The sequence below is a fragment of the Eucalyptus grandis genome, chromosome 10 (assembly GCF_016545825.1).
Source record: "Eucalyptus grandis isolate ANBG69807.140 chromosome 10, ASM1654582v1, whole genome shotgun sequence".
In the NCBI taxonomy this organism is placed as follows: domain Eukaryota; kingdom Viridiplantae; phylum Streptophyta; class Magnoliopsida; order Myrtales; family Myrtaceae; genus Eucalyptus; species Eucalyptus grandis.
This window is the reverse complement of record NC_052621.1, coordinates 15,883,942-15,903,489: the sequence shown is the minus strand read 5'-3', so window position 1 is coordinate 15,903,489 and position 19,548 is coordinate 15,883,942. Positions and strand designations below refer to the sequence as shown.

At 37.5% G+C, this 19,548-nt stretch overlaps 1 protein-coding gene across 1 annotated transcript; it reads right to left on the bottom strand.

The window, feature by feature from the left end:
- Nucleotides 1-4,688: 4,688 nt before the first annotated feature.
- On the bottom strand, nt 4,689-8,064 carry LOC104423633 (phosphatidylinositol 3,4,5-trisphosphate 3-phosphatase and protein-tyrosine-phosphatase PTEN1). Its single transcript, XM_010036097.1, has 7 exons — nt 7,777-8,064; nt 7,266-7,442; nt 6,570-6,683; nt 5,964-6,152; nt 5,289-5,522; nt 5,027-5,128; nt 4,689-4,838 (listed from the first exon to the last, which is right to left on the bottom strand). Exons 1-7 carry the CDS (start codon nt 8,062-8,064, stop codon nt 4,689-4,691), a joined length of 1,254 nt encoding a protein of 417 aa, XP_010034399.1.
- Between the last annotated feature and the right edge of the window lie 11,484 nt (nt 8,065-19,548).

Sequence of the window (19,548 nt, the reverse complement as noted above, 5' to 3'; positions counted from 1 at the left end):
TTAGCTTTAAGATGGATTAGTGTTAATCTAATTTGATTAGATTAGCCTTAAGATGGATTAGTGTTAATCTAGTTGGTTAGATTAGTACAAATGAGGGTGGTTTAGCTTGGTTTAATGGATTTCTCTTCGGATCAGTTTACTAGACCCTCGTCGTTTGCCATTTTCGTGGGGTAAAATGTGCTGCGATTTTGAGGTTGCTTCCTTCTGGGGAAATGTTCTAAATATCTTCAGCTACAACATATATTTTACTCAAGAGTTTATGAATTTAGTTGAACAAGATTTCAGCTTCGTTACTTGCAAAATAGAATCTCAGTTTATGTTGGAGCCAGTGATCTTTTGGTATTTAATGGATTTTTATCAACTCTTAGGGTTTGATTTTCGATAGAGTTTCTTCACAAAAAGTTGTTCATCACACATTTTAGTTTAACATAATCAAGTTTCAGATCAAACGGACAAGTTTTGGACCTCGAATCAGACTGATTTCGAAAAACATAATTTCTGGACACGGACACAGTTTTGGTAACAGTTTGGGCGATTTACTGCTCTCATTCTAGGAAAATTTGGGTCAAGACGTCTTCATGAAAAGTGTTCATTTATGTGTTCTTTATAATATATTCAAATTTGACAATTTTCTGAACTCGTTTGGTTAGATTTTTGGATTTAAATTTGGAGATGCGCGAGTGGACCTGGTTTCTGCCTATTAGGACCGATTGTGCTTTTGTGGTTGTTCTTGATGTATTGTTTGCTGGATAACGCATATTTGGTGATGTGGTTGACCTTTGGCATGCTTAAAACTTATGCATGATAGTGTGTGAATGGTTGTTCTATGGTGATTGTTCATTGTTATTGCAAAAGATGGTCTTATGGGCAATTAATTAGAAAAACAATTAGGTGTCAGGTTTGGACACCAAAACTTATTTGCTCAATAAAATAATGAGGTTTTGAACTAGGTGCATGCAAAATTTGAAGGATTAATTTTGCGTACGTGAGCACCTACGAATTTCTTTCCAAAGGTTTTGAACAAAAAAAGGGGATTACCCAAATTTAGTTCCAAAAAGGGGTAGTTGGGAAAGAAAATAGAAAATAAATAAGGTGTTGGGTTTGAACGCCGAATTTTATGTGCTCAATAAAACAATAAGGTTTTATAGTAGAAGTGTGCAAAGTTTGACGGATTGATTTTGAGTACACGTGTAAGAATTTATTTCGGAAGGCTTTGAAAGAAAAAAGGGATTGCAAGGTTTATTGTTTTAAAATGGATTTTGGTATTTTGGGCTAATTGAGGAAGATAACAACGGACTTGAGTGATATTGTGCTTGTGTGATCACCTAATACCCTAATGCGTATGAAGATGCGAGGTAATGAACCCATCCTGATGCATATGAATATGTAGGATAATGCTTGATTAAGTTCAGATGCCCCGTGTCAATCGATGCCGGTCGCAATGGAGGCTGGACCGATACTCCTATGTGGAATGCCGTCTTGATGCATATCAATATGCGAGATGATGTCGTGCTCAACGGAGTGGGACAACACCCGATTATGTCAGATGATCACCGACCTTTGAGTTGGCCGTGGCCGATGAGTCGTAATAATTGGAATATGCCTGAATGGTTGTGATAGTTGTGCTTGATTATGAGGCAAAATTGTGTGGCATGGTATGGGACGTGTCATAACAGTTTGGTCTGATAATCGGGATCCATGTGATTGAAATGATGTGTTCAGGTTATTAAACTGCGCTTGCTGCACTAATGATGGTATATATGTTGAGCTAACATGTAGGTACATGCCGAGGCGAGGTAAGTTTTGTATGGTGTGTGCTTAGGACCGCCTTCAAGGCGAATTTGTGTCCTAATTGGGGTTTAGGGTTTTGACTCGCTGAGATTTTATCTCACCCCGTCGTGGGCTAACCTTTTTCAAGGTTATAGCATGGAAATCTACTGAGTGCAGATGTGGTGGGCGCAAGATGCGACACCTTTTGGCTGGCCCTACCGTTAGCGAAGTTTAGGGTGACCCTCATCCCTAAAGGTTTTCCAGAGGGTCGGTTGGAAGTTGCCAATGTAAGGACTTATAATTCATTAAACTCCCTAGGGACAATAGTGGTTAAATAAATAAGTTGTCTTCGACAACTTTGTGGTGTGTTTTTACTATCCATGTTTCTGATGATTGACTAGGTGTTGTATTTAATTTGCCTCAGCATGTGCTTAATTGAAAGATAAAAGGGAAGGGGGGGGAGTTGGCAACGCGTCTTGGGACATCGCATTTTAAATCGACCGTTGAGGAATGTGCGCATGCCCGAGGCTCGGGGCGTGACACCTAGATCCGAGCCGTGAGTAGCTTTCTAACCCTTGTTTGAGGTGGTAATTACGCTTAGGATTTGGATTAGGATTAGATTAAGGTTGATGATAGTTAGATTATGTAATAAGTGGATTAGGGTGATAAGTTATAATGATAAGCAATAATTGGATGCGATAAGCTATCATGATTGTGATAAGTGCACATTATATTGCAATTTTTAATGTGGCATGTGCTCACTAAATTCTAAATTTAAAGGTGATATGTGCTTATGAAATCCTCATTTTAAAAAATGATATTACTATTTTGAAAAGTGATGCGCTAAGTTGGTAATTGAACAATGTTATTTTGAAAGTGATGTGCTAAGTTGATAATTGAAATTATGGTGTGATATTGTATGTTATGAGGTTGATGCATGATTATTTTGGTGGATATGTACTCATTGAGTGATCACGTGAGAATATTGCATGGCATTTTTGTGTGCAAGGACTTCTAGTGTATGACGTGTGAATACTATATACTCTTGCATTGGCTAATTAGAATGATAAAAAACTGGCTTGAGTGGTTGATGTGCTCGTGTGATCACATAATGATTTCATACTTGTATGATTACAAGAACAATACTCGATGGATTTCGGATGCGGCGCTTCTTGGGCTCTAATTTGATTAACTAGTTCTCTTGATCTTTCACAATATTCTTGAATGGTCTAATAATTTTTCATTTTAGAATTATCAAATTTTCTTCTTAGAGTTTGAAGTTGAATAGTGTGTACCTTAACTGAGCCTTGGAAGTTTTTTTGTAATATCTTCCATGCCTTGCCGTATTTACTCCAATCACTCTTGGAAATTACCGTTTCCAAGAGTGTTTGCTAAATGACACATAATGACCTTGTATCCTTTTATAGTTGTTTCTTCAGAATGCTTGCACCTTCTTACAGAGCCGCATAATCTTTTTCCATGAGTTCCCATAAATGTTGGGCCAGCAAGTCATCTTAATGCTCCACTAGTTGTTTTTATTCTCATTGAAAATAGGAATATAAAATAAGGATGAGGTAGTGTTGGCCATGAATTGGTGTCGGAAAATTTGAATGGGTGATTTAAGTAGGGGGTGGTTAGGATAAACGGCCCATACCAACCGATCGAGGTTCTGATACCCTTGTTAGTATGCAGAATGGATGTGCAAGTGTGCGTATACTGTTGGCTATTCACGGCATGAAACAAGGACCAAGAGACCAGGGAAGAAGATAGTTTTCATTGAGTGAGAAATGAATACAAGGTTACGCTATTAGCTCTTAGGCTGAAGGGTGTCGCTGTCTTTTAGTTAGTGTCTTCTGTACTCTTAAGCGAGCACCTTCAAGCCTATCTATAGGCAGATTTCACCATGGTACTCTTTGCCCAAGAGGTAAAGACACAGGTTACATAACTTCCTTTTTAACCTATTCACTCTTTTATATCCAAGATTTTTTATTTTTTTTTAACAAAAGCTTTGGACAACTCCGCACACTTCAACTACAGCCTGAAGACTAGATATTTTGTAGAATTCTTCTAGATTTCTCTTGTAAATGGATGACTTCTTGACAATTATGATCGCCAAAACAAAAGATGAGTGTAAGAAGACTGAGGGAAACACGGGCTCTAGGGGGGTCAGCTTATATCCTATCAAATCATTCAAAAGCGAATTTCAATATTTGAGCTCTTGGTCATGTGCTTAGCTTTGATTTCACCTCATATTTTTAGCATTCTTGATTTCTTCTGCAATCAAACTAGGAACAATGGCATTGGGAAGTGAATGGTCACATGAATTAACTACTACTTCAGGGATATATCCCAAAAAATTGATCAAGCAGAGCTAAATGCAGTGCACTGAGAAACATTTTGCATCTCCCATTTCGAGCCCCTAAATTTTGCACCGTGATGGTTCCGAAAAACAGACAAGGCCCACCTTTTATTTTCCTGAGTTCCGCAATGTTTTTCTAGTTGTGTCAGACTCTAAAACGAGGTTTTTTTTTGGTCCCAATGTTAGGGTGTAAATTATAGGTTACCAGAAGGTGCAAAGTGTAAAGTAAAGGGAAATTTAGAGGATAATTCTTGTTAACTAGCTGTGATGAATTCATGAGCTTACTATAAATGAAAGGGAACCGCAAGGTACATAAGAAACAGAATCCTCATCTTCTGCTGAGATGTTTGGACAATCTACTATACAAAACTTGTCCCTGATGCTCCGCCTTGTGGCCATGTAAAACCCGTGGGCAAGGCAGCCAATTAATCAGGTCGAACCCTTCTGAAGCACTCTACAGGCTCTGTTCACAAATGGCCACTATCTTGAGAAGGCCTGTCGAGGATCTTTCGAATGGAGTAACCGTGGCAATAACTCCCAATGGAGTTGTCTTAAGAAATCAAAAGGAGTTGTCACTCAAATCATTGTCGCTTGGAGGCATCAACGAGGACTTGGCATTTGCAGGACCAAATAGCAACTCCAGGCAAAACGCATTGCCACATATCGATCTGCCTTTGCTTGCAACTTTGTCCAAATCTCGCAAAGAGAACTGCAATGACCGTGTTGCAACATTAGCAATCTGTTCAGCACCTTAAAACAACCCAAAAAATATCAATGAAAAATAACTGAGTTGATGCTATCCAAGTTGAGAAAAAAGCTGCATGATTGACTCATATTTCTCATTATGGATTGTCATTGAAGGAAGACGATCAAACCTGGAGTAAAATGACAAAGTACCTGGAGCAAGCACTGTCTGATGAAAGCAGTATTGAAGCAGGCATAGAAGAGACGCCCTCCTTTCATTTTCTGGTAGAATATGACCCTAACATCGCCAGTGACCTGTCCAGTCAAGTGCAATTCATTTCAAGACTTCACTGATAGATATGAGAATGGTTAACGGACTTTAAGAAAAAACAAAATGCAATCAACGAGATTAAGTAAACCATCAAAATCAAATGAGCACGTACAATGATGGGTTTGTTCATGGTAGATTACTCACATGTAAGGGCTTATCGAAATAGTAGTCAAGACAGGTCTTTTGATAAAGTACGGGGCTTTCAGTATCCATTTGGACTATGACATGAGGCTCCTCAGATTCTGATTCGCCTACAATTTTGCCTCTATCGAAGGAAAGATAATACCGAGGGCTATTGTTTCTTTGAAATCCTTTCTTTATCGGCCGGCAGCAACCCTTAGTAACTTCCATAGATGGTCGGTATAGCTGATTAGGTATCTGGAAAAGAAGGTGGACTTTCCGTCATCGACATTAAAACTGGACTCCAGGCTTTCCTTTACTACAGTCAGATCAAGCCTGACATACTTAGACAGAGATGCACTAACATCAAGTAGGAAAAAAAGGAATTGTATGCTGAAACAAAGAAATGGAGAAACAGTTTGAAGTAGATAAAGCCCACGATGCCAAACTGGTTCTTCTTAATATTGAATCCATCCATCTGGAGGTCCATTTTTGAAGAGTATGAACAAGGTCATACAGTTATTGGCAGGAACAAACATATTGCAGGCAAGTAATTTAACTCTCTAGAGATGTCACTATATCGGCGACTCATTAAGAATGAGCGGACATTTACTATGCTCCTGTGGGTGTTGTAAATCAAGCCATACCTACATCATGGACGTTTGCTTCCATCGAGGCTTGCAATTAAGGGGGGCTTACCTCTTGTAACTCTGAAATTACAAAGAAAATCGATTCAGTGTTGACAGTGTCATAGAGTCTGATTCGCCGCAATTCCCTACTACATGGATGAGGCAAGTTCACATCTAGAGGTCCAGCACTGGCTCCTCTGGGAAACGAGAGTGTGTTCGCCCAGTAACCAACATATCTACGCTGGCTAGGTATTGATACCTGCTTAGGAAATTTAACGTTAAACTTTTACTGTTTCATACAGATACTCATCAGAAGTCTAAGCAATTGTTTAGACTCGAAGTCCCATGTCAATTATGTAATTATGATGTGGCGTTCTTTGTATTTCGTACAAGTAGCCCAAAAATGATAGGAAAGGTAGAACAAAAGCAGCGACCATTTCACTTGCAATATTTCCTTATTGTTTTCATGGATTAACATTGCACAATCTGAAGACACCATTATGTAAACTGAACGCATGGCACAAGGACACTGTATCCTTTCCTGTTGCATTTTCTTGCATGTTTTGCAACTCTTTTTCTGTGCAAACATGGAACTTCCTTGTGTCATTCGGGAGTGAGCAACTTCATCAGATCTAGCATAGATGACATGAGTTTTCTTACAAAACTTTGGACTTACTCCTTCATTGTTGGTCGTTCGTTTTTGCGCGTACAACTGAAGGGCTTCCTCAGCAGACAGCCCAATGTAAACAAGGTAGGTGCACACCATTAAACCTGTCCGACCCTTACCTGCCTGCAAAAATGCAACCAAGAGAGAGCAACTCTTAGTCGCATCAAATCACAAAGTTTTTAATCAGATTTGTAAAGAGACATAAGATAAAATCATTGTACTTGTCTTATTTATGAGTGTGAAGTATGGTAAAAACAAAATGAGAGACTGGTTTGTCTGGCAAGTTGTCGTCCATAAGGCATACACTAGTTTATTCTGTCTAGTCATTGCAATTGCGTCTTGGAGAAAGATCGCATGCAGAGATTCATGAAACATAATTGTTGCAATGAAAGGCAGAGATCCATTAGAACAGAAGTGACCAGATGAACACAGAAAAAACGGAAGAAAGAATTACATGAAGAGATTTCTTAGACCTTTGAATTCCTTATATTCTGACTTATGCATCATATGAACTCATGTGAATAGCATAATCTGCACCACTGCAGTGTGAATAAGAGTGATAATGATTTAGAGTAAAGAATCTTGAAAATTTGTCATTTAATTCTCTGGCCGTCAAACTAACAAAGTTTTACTTAGAACACCTAGAAAGTTTTCCTAAATAGTCAGCGTAGGTTTTACATGACAGCTTATGACGGTAAACAGTACCATGCAATGCACCACCGCAACATTTTTTGGGTCACGAGATAGCCATGTATGCACGCTTTCGCAGAACTGTTTGACCATTTGAAGTGGGGGAACATGGTTGTCGTCGAATGGATATGTCTCCACGCGACCATAAAAATGCGACGGATCGTAAGTTTCTTCAATGCAAAGGTTATAGATCTGCATGGAAATTAAACAACATCATTTTAGATAGAGGCTTCAGAAATTTGTGTTATGTTTTCGTCACACAACTATACAATGGGTAAAGAAGGGTTAAATACACTAAATGGCGGTTTATGCCTACCTATCGATACACGTGCAGTAAAACCTACTGTAATATAATCTCGCCATAGAATATAGAGATGCAAAGTTCAGTTACCGAAGGAAGTGCAACATCCCTTACTGACTATCAAGGAAGCGAATACACACGATCAGAGATATATTGTGATTGGTCCCAACTTTGTTTCAATCATTTAAACATAAAAAGGTGAAAACTTATGCCTACCAAATATACCTTGTAGTGTCCTTGGTGTCGCATGTCCAGAACTGACTTGACCTGCCAGAGAGGATTTCGGTACACTGCCCGCATACGTTCTGCAGGGAATGACATTGCCAATATGCGATCCGTAATATATGACATGTCAAGATCATAGCCTCCAACAAGTAGTCGCCTTCTTTTCTTGGACACCAAGTTACGTATAAAGAAGTTTGTGATGAGATAGTGGATCACTTGCTGGTGGGCATGAGCTAAGCTCATATTGTCGGCCCTCCCATGGCTCTGCTTTGAAAACTTCAGCCCCATTTGTCTGATATGATCTCCAAACAAATGGTAAAATTCCTGCAAAAGAGTAAGTAGGGATATGCGGATTAATTAGAGACTTCCTTTATGTCCTCTGGGATGTTCTGTTTCCATTATTTCTATAAGTTGCAATTTTATGGAGCTTTAACTATATCCTAAGATGTAAATTCAAGTAGAGCACCACTATTGTTTCCAATGCATCTTGCGAAAAGATCTGTCAAAGTTGAATCTGATATCGTGGGTTTAAATTGCAGAGTGGTCTGTAGCATGCTCTTGTGAATTGGTGGCCAGTGATGCATGTGGTCTTATTCCTCCTAACCTTAGCTTTTACAATAGACTTATTCAGAAGGAAGAAGCTTGTGGTCTGTGAGCAACGCATGGAATTTGCTAAGAGGATCAATGAAGTGTTGTGGCGTACACTTTGTTTGGTTTATATAAGAAACATACCAAAAGCTGTCTCCATTACTTGGTTACATGCTTGACCGTATTTGTTAAGAGCAGTTGACCGCAGTCACAAGATTATGAAAAAGTTGTCCCCAAATGTTGTATTCTGCTTCTTCTCTCAGTACTCAGAGTGTGTTAAGCCAAATTACTTCTGAAAAAGATTGATTTCTTCTGTTAAGAGCAGGCAGAGGTTTTAACTTGGCATGACACAAAACTTTTCTAAAAAGTTATGGCACTCGGAAATAGAATTACTGGCCTCAACTTCACGGAAGGAGGCTTATCAAATCTACCCTGTGGGTGACTTCTACGTGTATGACTCGAAATCACATAACTGATACGCTGGTCAACATGGCACAACAAGCAGTACCGACATGGTACGGACATCCCACCTTTCTGGTGGATAGATCATGGTTATCTAGGCGGGTATCGAAGGGTTCAAAATTTAACATATCTTTCACATTCTTCATGTTTCGAAAAATATGCCCAGCAATAAAGAATTGCCATGACCAGGATTTAGCATTGACATGCTTCCTTTCCAGAATACATCCAGAGTGTTGCCTATTAGAAATTAATCCAGAAGCCGAATTATAAATCTCTATTCATAACTAGGAGAAAAAGCGTCAAGTTACAAAATTTGATGGGACTGTTTTGCACAGCGAAATTCCTTATACATTCTTCATTTAAAGGAACGGGGGCGACAAAGGAAACGAATAAACGCAATGCAAAATCTTTACCTGAGCGAAACATGAAGCTCTGGTTCGCTTTGTTTTCATTCAATTTGAAGAATGCGAACAAACCATAACGACATGCGAAGCGATTTCGAGGGCCTCAAAGGATCAAGAACCCTGGAAACACTTCCAGATAAATTGTGTATATGGAACCAAATTAAAATTTGAGTGCATTAGAAAGGAAAAAGGAATTCAATGGATATGGACATTTATGCTAAATTTGGGTGGTTTTAACCACAGCTATCTTATCGACCCCTAACGTGGAGAAAAAAGGGCCTTGACATTAGGAGGAGTGATAGTTTGCCGTGCTTGAAAAAACAAGACGACAGTTCCCGACGTTGTCATCTCACCTTTCACTTAAAAAATTGGCGGCACTTGGGACCTTTTTAGATCTCCGAGGTATGAATTTCACGTCATGTATAATGTCTTGAAGATCGTCGACAAAACTTTTGCAACTTAAACTTCATCGTGTATTGAAAATGCAAATTTATATTCTCTTTAAAAAATCAAATATCTTTAAAAACATCAAAATGGTGTATCGAAAAGCTGCCGAACCTATTTCATAGAATATCGCGTGTCGAGGATCATTGGTTGTCTAGCCTAGTGTTCGTGTTACAAACTTCTAAGGGCCCGCTTGATGGTTCAACTCCTAAACTCTATGCCTCCATTTATTTTTGGCTAGTCATTTGTTGAAAATATATATTCTATTTCTTTTTATTCCCAAAAAATCGTACGGTTTATATAGTATAGGTTTTTTCCCCCTCAATCCACTTTATTTGGTTACTTTGCAAATCTAAGGGATATATGTTTACTAAAGTCTTAAAAATTATCACAAATGTGCAATTGAGTCCTAAAACTTACAAAAAGTGTAAGCAAGTCGTAAAACTTGACGCCGTCGCCTCCGTTGCCAAAAAGGGCCAGTGGGAGTTGGCTAGGGTTGGCAACCCTCACCAATGGCATACGAGTGCCTAGTGATCGTCGACTAGATCTAGGTGAGGGCCGATGTCCCTCACTCAACTATGGTGGCCCTCGACAAGGGTTGCCGGCACCTTGGCAAGGATCGCCAGCCCTTGGCATGGTCTAGCGACCCTCGCCGAGGGCCATTATTGCAGGGTGAGGACCGACGACCCTCGCTCAAATCTGGATGGAGGTACACGACCCTTGCTTGTCGTTAGCAAGGGCCGCTGGACCTAGCCGAGGCCTTGACGAACCGCAGTCGGTCCTAACTAACCCCTGTTGGCCATTTCCAGTGACGAGAGCGACGACGAGAAGGGTAGCCACAATCCCTGCAACTTTTTTTTTCTTTTTTCTTTTTTCCATTTAAAAAAATTATTTAGCTTTTTTTAGTTTTTCCCTATTATTTGAATAAGATTTAAAGCAAAAAATGAATAAAAAAATGTCATGTAGGAAAATAAATTAATTTAAAAGTGTCATGTCGACATTTTCCATTAGACAAATTGACGATATTAATTTTAGGACTTGATTGAACAAATTTGATAAGTTTTAAAACTTGATTGCGTTTTTTATAAGTTTTAAGACTTAATTGCACTTTCGCGATAAATTTTAAGACTCAAAGTGCACATATCCCTAAATCTAATCAATGAAAATTGATATTGATTTTCAACCACTCTTTTAAGCATAGTAGTGTACTTTAAATTATTTCTTTTTAAAAAAATCAATTAATCAATGTACCATTAATGGTTTTCATTTTAAAATTATTATGAGAAATTAGAGTAGTATTATTAACATTAAATATCCATTTATTTTGAAAAAATATATAAAATTTTATAAAAAGGTTTTGAAAAAGCAATATATATATAATGATAATGAATGAAATGAAAAAAATAATAACATGAAATCGAACGAGCTAGCATGTCTGGCCCACTTGACTAAACTTTCGACTCACCCCTCCCTTGGCCCATCTTCTTTTTATTTATTTTTAGTCAGCCCTTTCTTTCATCTGGCCCATTAATGGTTTTCATTTTAAATTTACTATGAGAAATTAATGGTTTTCATTTTAAAAATTATTATGAGAAATTAGAATAGAATTGTTGACATTAAATATCCATTTATTTTGAAAAAATATATATTTTTATGACTTTTTAAAGCAATATATATACAATGATAATGAATGAAATGACAAAAAAATAACAAGAAATCGAATGAGCCAGCATGTCCAGCCCACTTGGCTAAACTTTTGACTCACCCCTCCCTTGGCCCATCTTCTTTTTGTTTCTTTTCAATCAGCCCTTTCTTTCATCTAGCCCATCTTCTGGTTTCTCCTTTGAGCCCTTTTCCTTTTTGTTCTTTGAGCCCATCCAAAACAATTTTTTTTTTTTAAAAGGCCCGGCCTATGTGTTGTTTTCTCTTTGACGAGGAAATATTGAGTGGTTGGCAATTACTACGTCATTGTCCTACGTAGTGCGCATGAGCCTAGATGGCTCCATTGACAAGTTGACATGTGTCCCTTGACTTGGACCGGCTAAAAATAGGAAAATGCTAAAATCGGTGGATTTCTTGTTCTGTCCTTTAGCTAGTGATTGAAAAAGAGCCTCAGCAAAAGCAACAATTAATGCTCTTGCCACTCAAAAACCTCTTTCCTCTTTTCAATTTGCAAGCATTTTTTGTCTTATCCTTCGTCAAGTTCAGAAGAAAAAATGAAGGCACCTTTTCTCTCTTTCTCCAACACGCCCGACCGTGACTGCCTCCGCCGCTGCCTCTCCCTCCCCCAAAGCTCTCGTTGGTTGTAAGTACTTTTTAGATTTGCCTCTAGCACGTCGCCTCCCCCAAGACCTTCGCTCAGTCGCGGCTATTGGTTCCCGAGCCCCTTTCTCCTCCATCGTCGTCTTTGGAGCCTCATCGACGGCTATGATTCATCAGTTGACTCCTCTCTCTCTCTCTCTCTCTCTCTCTCTCTCTCTCTCTCTCTCTCTCTCTCTCTCTCTCTCTCCCCCACGCACACTCGCGCTGGTCTCTTAGGAACCCTGGCAGTGTCTATTGTGGCCGCACCATCTCTCTCAACCTCAGCAACTTATGGGCCTTGGTTCAATTGCATCCCTCAAACGAGCTCATCATCACGCCTCATCCCATTAGCAATCTCGTCCACTTTACGTCTCTCGATCATCTGGTAACATTTCGGGTATCGGTGGTTGACGGTGTCGTTTGGGTGTTCTTCCTCTATTGAGCTACAAAATTCCCTAGAACATCATAGTCGAGGAGGAAACTCCGAAATATGATATTCATTTTAATCGAGATCACTGCACCTAGAGTCCCCGTAAAGTCTATTTCAGACAGAAGACACTTAGACTCTACTTCAGTCTGAAGACTCTCAGACTTTACGTCCAAAACAAAACACAAGTTCAGAACGTAGCAGATTCGGAATGAAGTAGATATAGAATGAAATAACTTGACAAAATGTAACACAAGCCCTAAATGTATAACGACTAGTGATCTTGTTTGAATTCTATATAAAGATTGATTTGATTGACTCAATCTAATTAATTGACAATTGGATCTTAAAGATAAGAACTTTCTATATAAAGAAGCTCTACTTATGGAAACCAAAATTCTATTTATATGGGTGATCAGAATCAATTTGGGATTCTACTTCTATCACTCAACGGCTAACAAATCTTCTAGATATAGATCTGTCCAATGGGCAATCAGAATCAATTTGGGATCTCTCATTTCTCTCATTTCTCTCGCACTTTCTCCCTCCCTCATTCTCTTAGCCGAACCCCCTCCCTCAACCTCACCTCATGCCCCCGTTTCTCTCTATTTTCCTTCTCAGTTGTGGTTACCGTGAGCTGCCATCCATCGTCTGCCACCTCTTGCCATCACCATTCGCTGTGCCGTGCAACCTTATGCGTTGTCCTCGCCTCACCACCACCACCTCACAGTCATGAGCCATTCCTTTTACTGTGCTAGCTTTGTTGTGAGCTGTCGTCCACCGCCACATACCTATGTCGCCATCCACCCTTGCTAAGTAGCCTCACTACCGTGAGCTGCACCCTCACCGCCCTCACACTGCCCTATGGCAGTGAGATCTCATGCCATGCCAAGCCGCCATTGATGTGAGCCTCCCTGCTACTGCTCGATGTCAAACCTAGATTCGGTTGAGTAAGTAACTTCCTAATCCTAGTTTAGGGTGGTAGTTATGCTTGGGATTAGGGTTAGGATTAGATTAAGGTTAATGATAGCTAGATTAGGGGATAAGTGGATTAGGGTGATAAGCTATCATGATAAGCGATAAGTGGAGGTGATAAGCTATCATGATAGGTGATAACTAAATGTGATAAGCTATCATGATAGGCAATAATTAGATGCAATAAGCTATCATGATAAGTGATAATTGGATGCAATAAGATATCATGATTGTGATAAGTGCACATTATATTGTAACTTTTGAAGTGGTATGTGCTTACTAAATTCTAATTTTAAAGCTACTATGTGCTTATGAAATCTTCACTTTGAAAATGATAAGCATTTATGGCACTCTAATCTTTAAAGGATGTGCGCTTGTAAAAGGTTATTTTAAAGTTGATTTATTGTTAAATAAAATCATGATGTGATGTTATATATCATGAGGTTAATGTATGATTACTTTGGTGGATAATTAATCGAGGGGTGATCACGTGACATTATTACATGACATCTTTGTGTGCGAGTATTGCTAGTGTATGATGTATGAACACTAAACATTCTTACATTGGCTAATGAGAATGATAAAAATGGGTTTGAGTGATTGATGTGCTTGTGTGATTACATAATGGTCTCGTACTTGTATGATTATGAGGGATGTTGCTTGATGGATTTTGGATGCTCCCATGTTAATGGGATGCCGTTCGTGGATGGATTTCGAAACGAAACTTCTTAATTGGAATGCCATCTTTGAGTGAGGTCGAGATGTTGTCGTCCTCGATGGGGCCAGACAATGCCCAGTTAAGCTGAAAGACCATCAACGTGAGTGTCAGTCGTGGCTGAGAGCGATTGTAATAATTTGGATTCATGTGATGCATTGTGCATGGAAATATTTATACTTATGTCTTGATTATTAAGTATGATTATCATGTGCTTGATGGATTAGGGAGTTTACTTACTGAGTTTATCTAATTCTTTGTTGTTTAAACATTTCAGGCCCCGAGCATGTCTAACTCGTTCTGCCATATACGTTTTGGAGTGCCAATGGACCAAAACATTGAGGTGACCTCCTATCCAATTGAGGGGACCGACATGAGATGCAAGAAGTATGTAACTACCATATGGATGAATGAGGGGTTAATAAATCTTGTACCCCACTTGTTTATGGCTTGGTATGTATGGGTCGGGGATGACCTATTTGGCCCTTTCTGGGGTTTTGACGGTTCTCCAAACGTGTGACCTGGAGAGCCAGCTGGGACCCCATGGACTTGGATGTCTGTTAGATTAGAGTTGAATTGACGATGTCACATGTCACAATGAAGTAGCATTAGTAATTTATACAAGAAACGATCTCATAGACAACCCAAATAGAGAAACAAATAAAAGAATTCGACTAGGTCCACAATATTTTTTAAACATCTCGCTTTTTACATGTGAAATACGGGATATAGACATAGCTGCAAGCATTCTAAAAGCAAGGATGAATTGTATCATGGTATAATATACTACAGTATGAGTAGTCAACCAAGTTTAAACATGTAGTTAGTTATTTGCAAGTTAAATTATGCAGAATCAAGTTGACAGAGCATGACAATAATAGAATATTGCCAAACAGGTAGAATTTACTGAGTAGAATCACCTAGCAGCTTCGTCCTTTGTCATCAGCTTATTTAAATTGGCTAACCAACTAATAGAGCTATGTTTTAGTATATTTCAGGCAAAGCAAAAGAGTTTACGGTCTAATTCTCAACATAAAATATAAGCACTTCCCTCAGAGAAAGACTTAGGAGCAGCCAACTAGACTACCTTGTCCTTCATAGATGAATTTGCAACAAGAGCAACATAAATCAAGGAACCGGAGCATCTGATCCTGCTGCAGGCCACCTCCATGACTTGTTCAAGACCACGTGCAACCTTAGCATTTGAAAGAGAGCCCAGAGTCAGTCAACTCTCATGGGAAATTGAACCATCAGGATGCCGCAAGGAAATATTGAACGAACCATAAACAGATTTTCATTTTTTCCCAGCGCCACTTGATATGAGGCTCAGTGTCTCCTTTCATATTTAGAAGTTCTCTCCAAACAAAAGAAGAGCTCGCAGGGACCTTGATGCACCAAAAGCTTCTTCTTTCAAGAAAATACTGTAGAAAATTATCCACATAAACAATTAATTAAACAAGAACAATCAGATCCATATATGACTGTGAAACACCAAAAACAATATGTGCAGTGAAATTAAAACGTACTTGTTTGAGGCATTCATTCACTTGAAAAAAAAAATAGATTAATCTGTTTATAATGAGAGATCTATTGGAATGCTAGATTTTTCTCTTTATAACATATTTCAGTATAACCTTTTAATGGGATTAAGCGACTGATAGGCATAACCTACCCTTTTATAAGCTAAAAAGAAGATCTAACAAATCCTAATCAATAGTGTATCAATTGGGCCCCTTCTATTATGGGCTTTAATTAAATACAATTGCCTACATTTTGCTGCTCAATTAGGCCCATCAATAATAGATGTCAAAACTTAATTCAATAAAATCACTTAAGAATTTAACATATATTGGAATATCCATTAATCCGATTATTTAAAATAGAAAATGAATTAATTAATGTAAGCCCGTATTATGAGAACTTTCCAACATTCTCCCACTTGGGCTTCATTAATTCATTTATTTTATTTTGAAAAAGATTTTATATTGAAAACAATACTCTCGAGTAAATAACTGAATTTTTTTGTTTTTTTTTTATGTGGCCACAACTTTAAAAAATAATATTCCAATAACGGCATCTCAAAGCCAATCCAATCTTATATAATCTCGGTATAGAACTATGGAAATCAATATGTTAAGAAAATATTGCAACACATGACATAATAGTGCCAACATGTGATCAAAATATATATTATTCATTATCGGTCCTCAATGCAATTTCTCAATGACATAAAACTGCATTAGCAAACTTTCTAAACAACATGAAATTGCCTTGATGCGATTTATAAACTGCATGAAATTGCTTAACTATGTCACAATCCGACATGAGATCTTACAATTAATGATATTCAGTCGTCTTTAAACTAAAAAATTGTTTAAAGATACTATTTTATACTTTCATTTCTCAATCAACGGGAAAAATGATAATAATAGAATCGGCAATAATGATCATTAAAAATAAATGCTTTAATAGACATCGTGAAAGCATTATTAGTTTGCATTCTAGAAATACAAATTATATAGCTTCCGCTAACAAAAGAGATCAAAAGAATCTAAAACACTCGTATTCTTTACATGTTATTTAAACAAAATGGGTCGTAAACCTTTTGTTAAAGGATCGGCCAATATGGACTCAGTTTTGATATTCTCAATCACAATGTCTCCCTTTTTTACCAAGTCCTTAACAGTATAATATTTTATCTCCTTGTGTTTGGACGCATTGCTGATCTTGTCATTTTTGGAATAAAACACAGCTACAGTATTATCACAGTAGATCACCATAGGTCTGGTAGTCCACAACTCGCAATTCTAATATCAAATTTATGAGCCAAACAACTTGAATTGATGCACCGTAATACGCTATAAACTTAGGATACATTGTAAAGTTTGTAACCAAAATTTTCTTTAACTCTTCTAAGAAATAGCACTTCTAGCCATCATAAAAATATATCTAGAAGTTGATTTTCTGTCATCCAAACAAGTAGCAAAATCAGCATCTGAATATCTAATCACTTTTAAGTCATCTACTCTGCTATACACGAGTATGAAGTCTTTTGTTCGTTGTAGATATATCATCACCTTTTTAGTTACAACCCAATATTTATGACTTGGATTCGACAAATATCTCCCAAGAGTAGTCACAACAAAGCAATATTAGGTATGGTACATACTTGTGCATACATAAAACTGCCAACTGTACTAGCATATAGAACATTCTTCATTACTTCTTTTTCAACATCATTCTTAGGGCATTGTTCTATGCTTAATTTGTCTCCTTTTCACAATAAGAGCTTCACCAAACTTGTAGGTTTACATATTGAATATTTTCAAAACACAATCTATATAAATTTTTTGAGATAACCTCATAACCTTCTTAGATCTGTCATGATAAATATCAATACCTAGAACAAAAAAAGCTTCCTCAAGGTCTTTCATATCAAATTTTGTAGATATAAAAAAATTTGTGTCATTTAATAGATCAACATCTCTACTAGTAAACAAAATATCATATGCATAAAATACTAAGAAAATATATTTACTCCCACTTATTTTCTTATAAATGCATTGATCAAACTTGTTTTCTTCAAAGTCAAATAATCTCACAACCTTGTGAAATCTCAAGTACTACTGACATGATGCTTGTTTAAGACCATAGATAAATCTCTAAAGTTTGCATAACATATGCTCATTTCCAACTTCTTTAAACCCTTTAGATTGCTATATATATACTTCTTCATCCATATCTCCATTTTAGAAATGTTGTCTTAACATCCATTTGGTGAAACTCTAAGTCAAAATGAGCCACCAATACCATGATTATCTGAAATGAGTCTTTCTATTGCCTTTATTGTCTTTCTTGGTTTTGAATATCCATTTGCAGTCGATTGGTTTATGCTCATCAGGTAAATCAATAAGTTTCCATACTTGATTATTTGACATGGAAATCATATCATCATTCATCGCTACTAACCTTCCATCTGCTTGATTACTATTAAGAGCATCTTTGAAGGTCGCCAAATCAACAATATGTCCAATGTCAAAATTAGTTTCTTCAAGATAGACATGATAATCATTTAGAGGCATTAGTCTTCTTTGTCACTGTGATCTTCGCACAAGCATTTCTAGAGCCGCATCATTCATCTATGAAATTTCATTTGCAATAGGAGGATCTACCGTCGCATCTCCAGTATCAACTTCGTGTTGAATTTTCATTCTGCAAGGCTCTCGCATAAAATCATCATTCAAAATGGGCAATGGAAAAGAGACCATTTTGTTTGGTTCTTCCATTTCAAAAGATTGAGTAAAACACTCTTTAGCAACATTTAATTCTAGGAATTTGGCAATTTGGGATTCAACAATTTTAGTGCCATGAGTAAGATAATAGAACCTATACTCTTTGGAATGGTCAAGGTATCCAATAAAGTAACATCTAGTAGTCCTAAAATTTGATCTTCTTTTGAGAATGATCATATATTTTCACTTCTACAAGATGATGATGCTAGTACGAACATCTAGAGAGGGGTGAATAGGTGTTTAAAATAAACCTTGACAAATAAATGTAGAATAAAATAAGTTGCGATCAAAGTCTGAATAAGGATCAGAGTCTAACAAACGAGCTATCAAACTTTTGGTAAATGTTCAGAATTTGTTATGTGATGATTCTAAAATAACCTATAAGTATGCAACAGACTTAAATAAGAAGAGTTAAGGGAAGAAAATGTGGCACGCGAAATTTATAGTAGTTCGGCTTAAATCAAGCCTACGTCCACTCTCTAATGCTAACAGCTTTTTGGCTAGATTCCACTATATGATCAATAAGATATTACAACTTTGAGTGCAAACACTCAGTGGTAGATTGCACTATCTTACTAAGTCACTGTTTTGGTATTTCTCTCCCAATCACAAAAGTTTAAGCTCACGAAAGACAAGTGTATGATCAAAATTCGCTTAAACTTTGGAATTCTAAATTCTACGTTATGTCTCTTACTTACTCATTAGCCCTTGGTCTCCTTAAATACTCCTCCACTTCAAAACTAGCCGTTGGACAATATCTAGATGATCGTCTTCCAATCTACCTATTGGATAAATTTGTATCAAGAAGATTTAGTAACCGTTGAATGACAAGCAGAATCTCAAGTTGATTCCAATTGCCTATACAAACAGAATCTTGGTTTCCATAAGTAAAGCTTCTCCATTTAGAAAGTTCTTGTCTTCAAGATCCAATTGTCAATCAATTAGATTGAATCAATCAAATCTATTTTGATGTAGAATGCAAATCAGATCACTAGCCGTTATATGTTTAGGGCTTGTGTTATGTTATGTCTAGTTGTCTCATTCTAAATATATTTCGTTTTGAACGTTCTGGAGGTGTATCTCATTCTTGACCTTGTTGCAATTTAGACATGTGTCTCATTCTGGACCTTGTCACGTTCTGGACTTATATCTCGTTCTATATGT

Excerpts from the sequence above, each read along its gene's own strand:
- LOC104423633 (XM_010036097.1), bottom strand. The coding sequence starts at position 8,064 with ATGGGGCTGAAGTTTTCAAAGCAGAGCCATGGGAGGGCCGACAATATG. Across the intron at positions 6,684-7,265 it reads TTGCGGTGGTGCATTGCATG|GCAGGTAAGGGTCGGACAGG; the intron begins GTACTGTTTACC and ends GCATTTTTGCAG. Across the intron at positions 5,129-5,288 it reads ATTTCGATAAGCCCTTACAT|GTCACTGGCGATGTTAGGGT; the intron begins GTGAGTAATCTA and ends TTGACTGGACAG.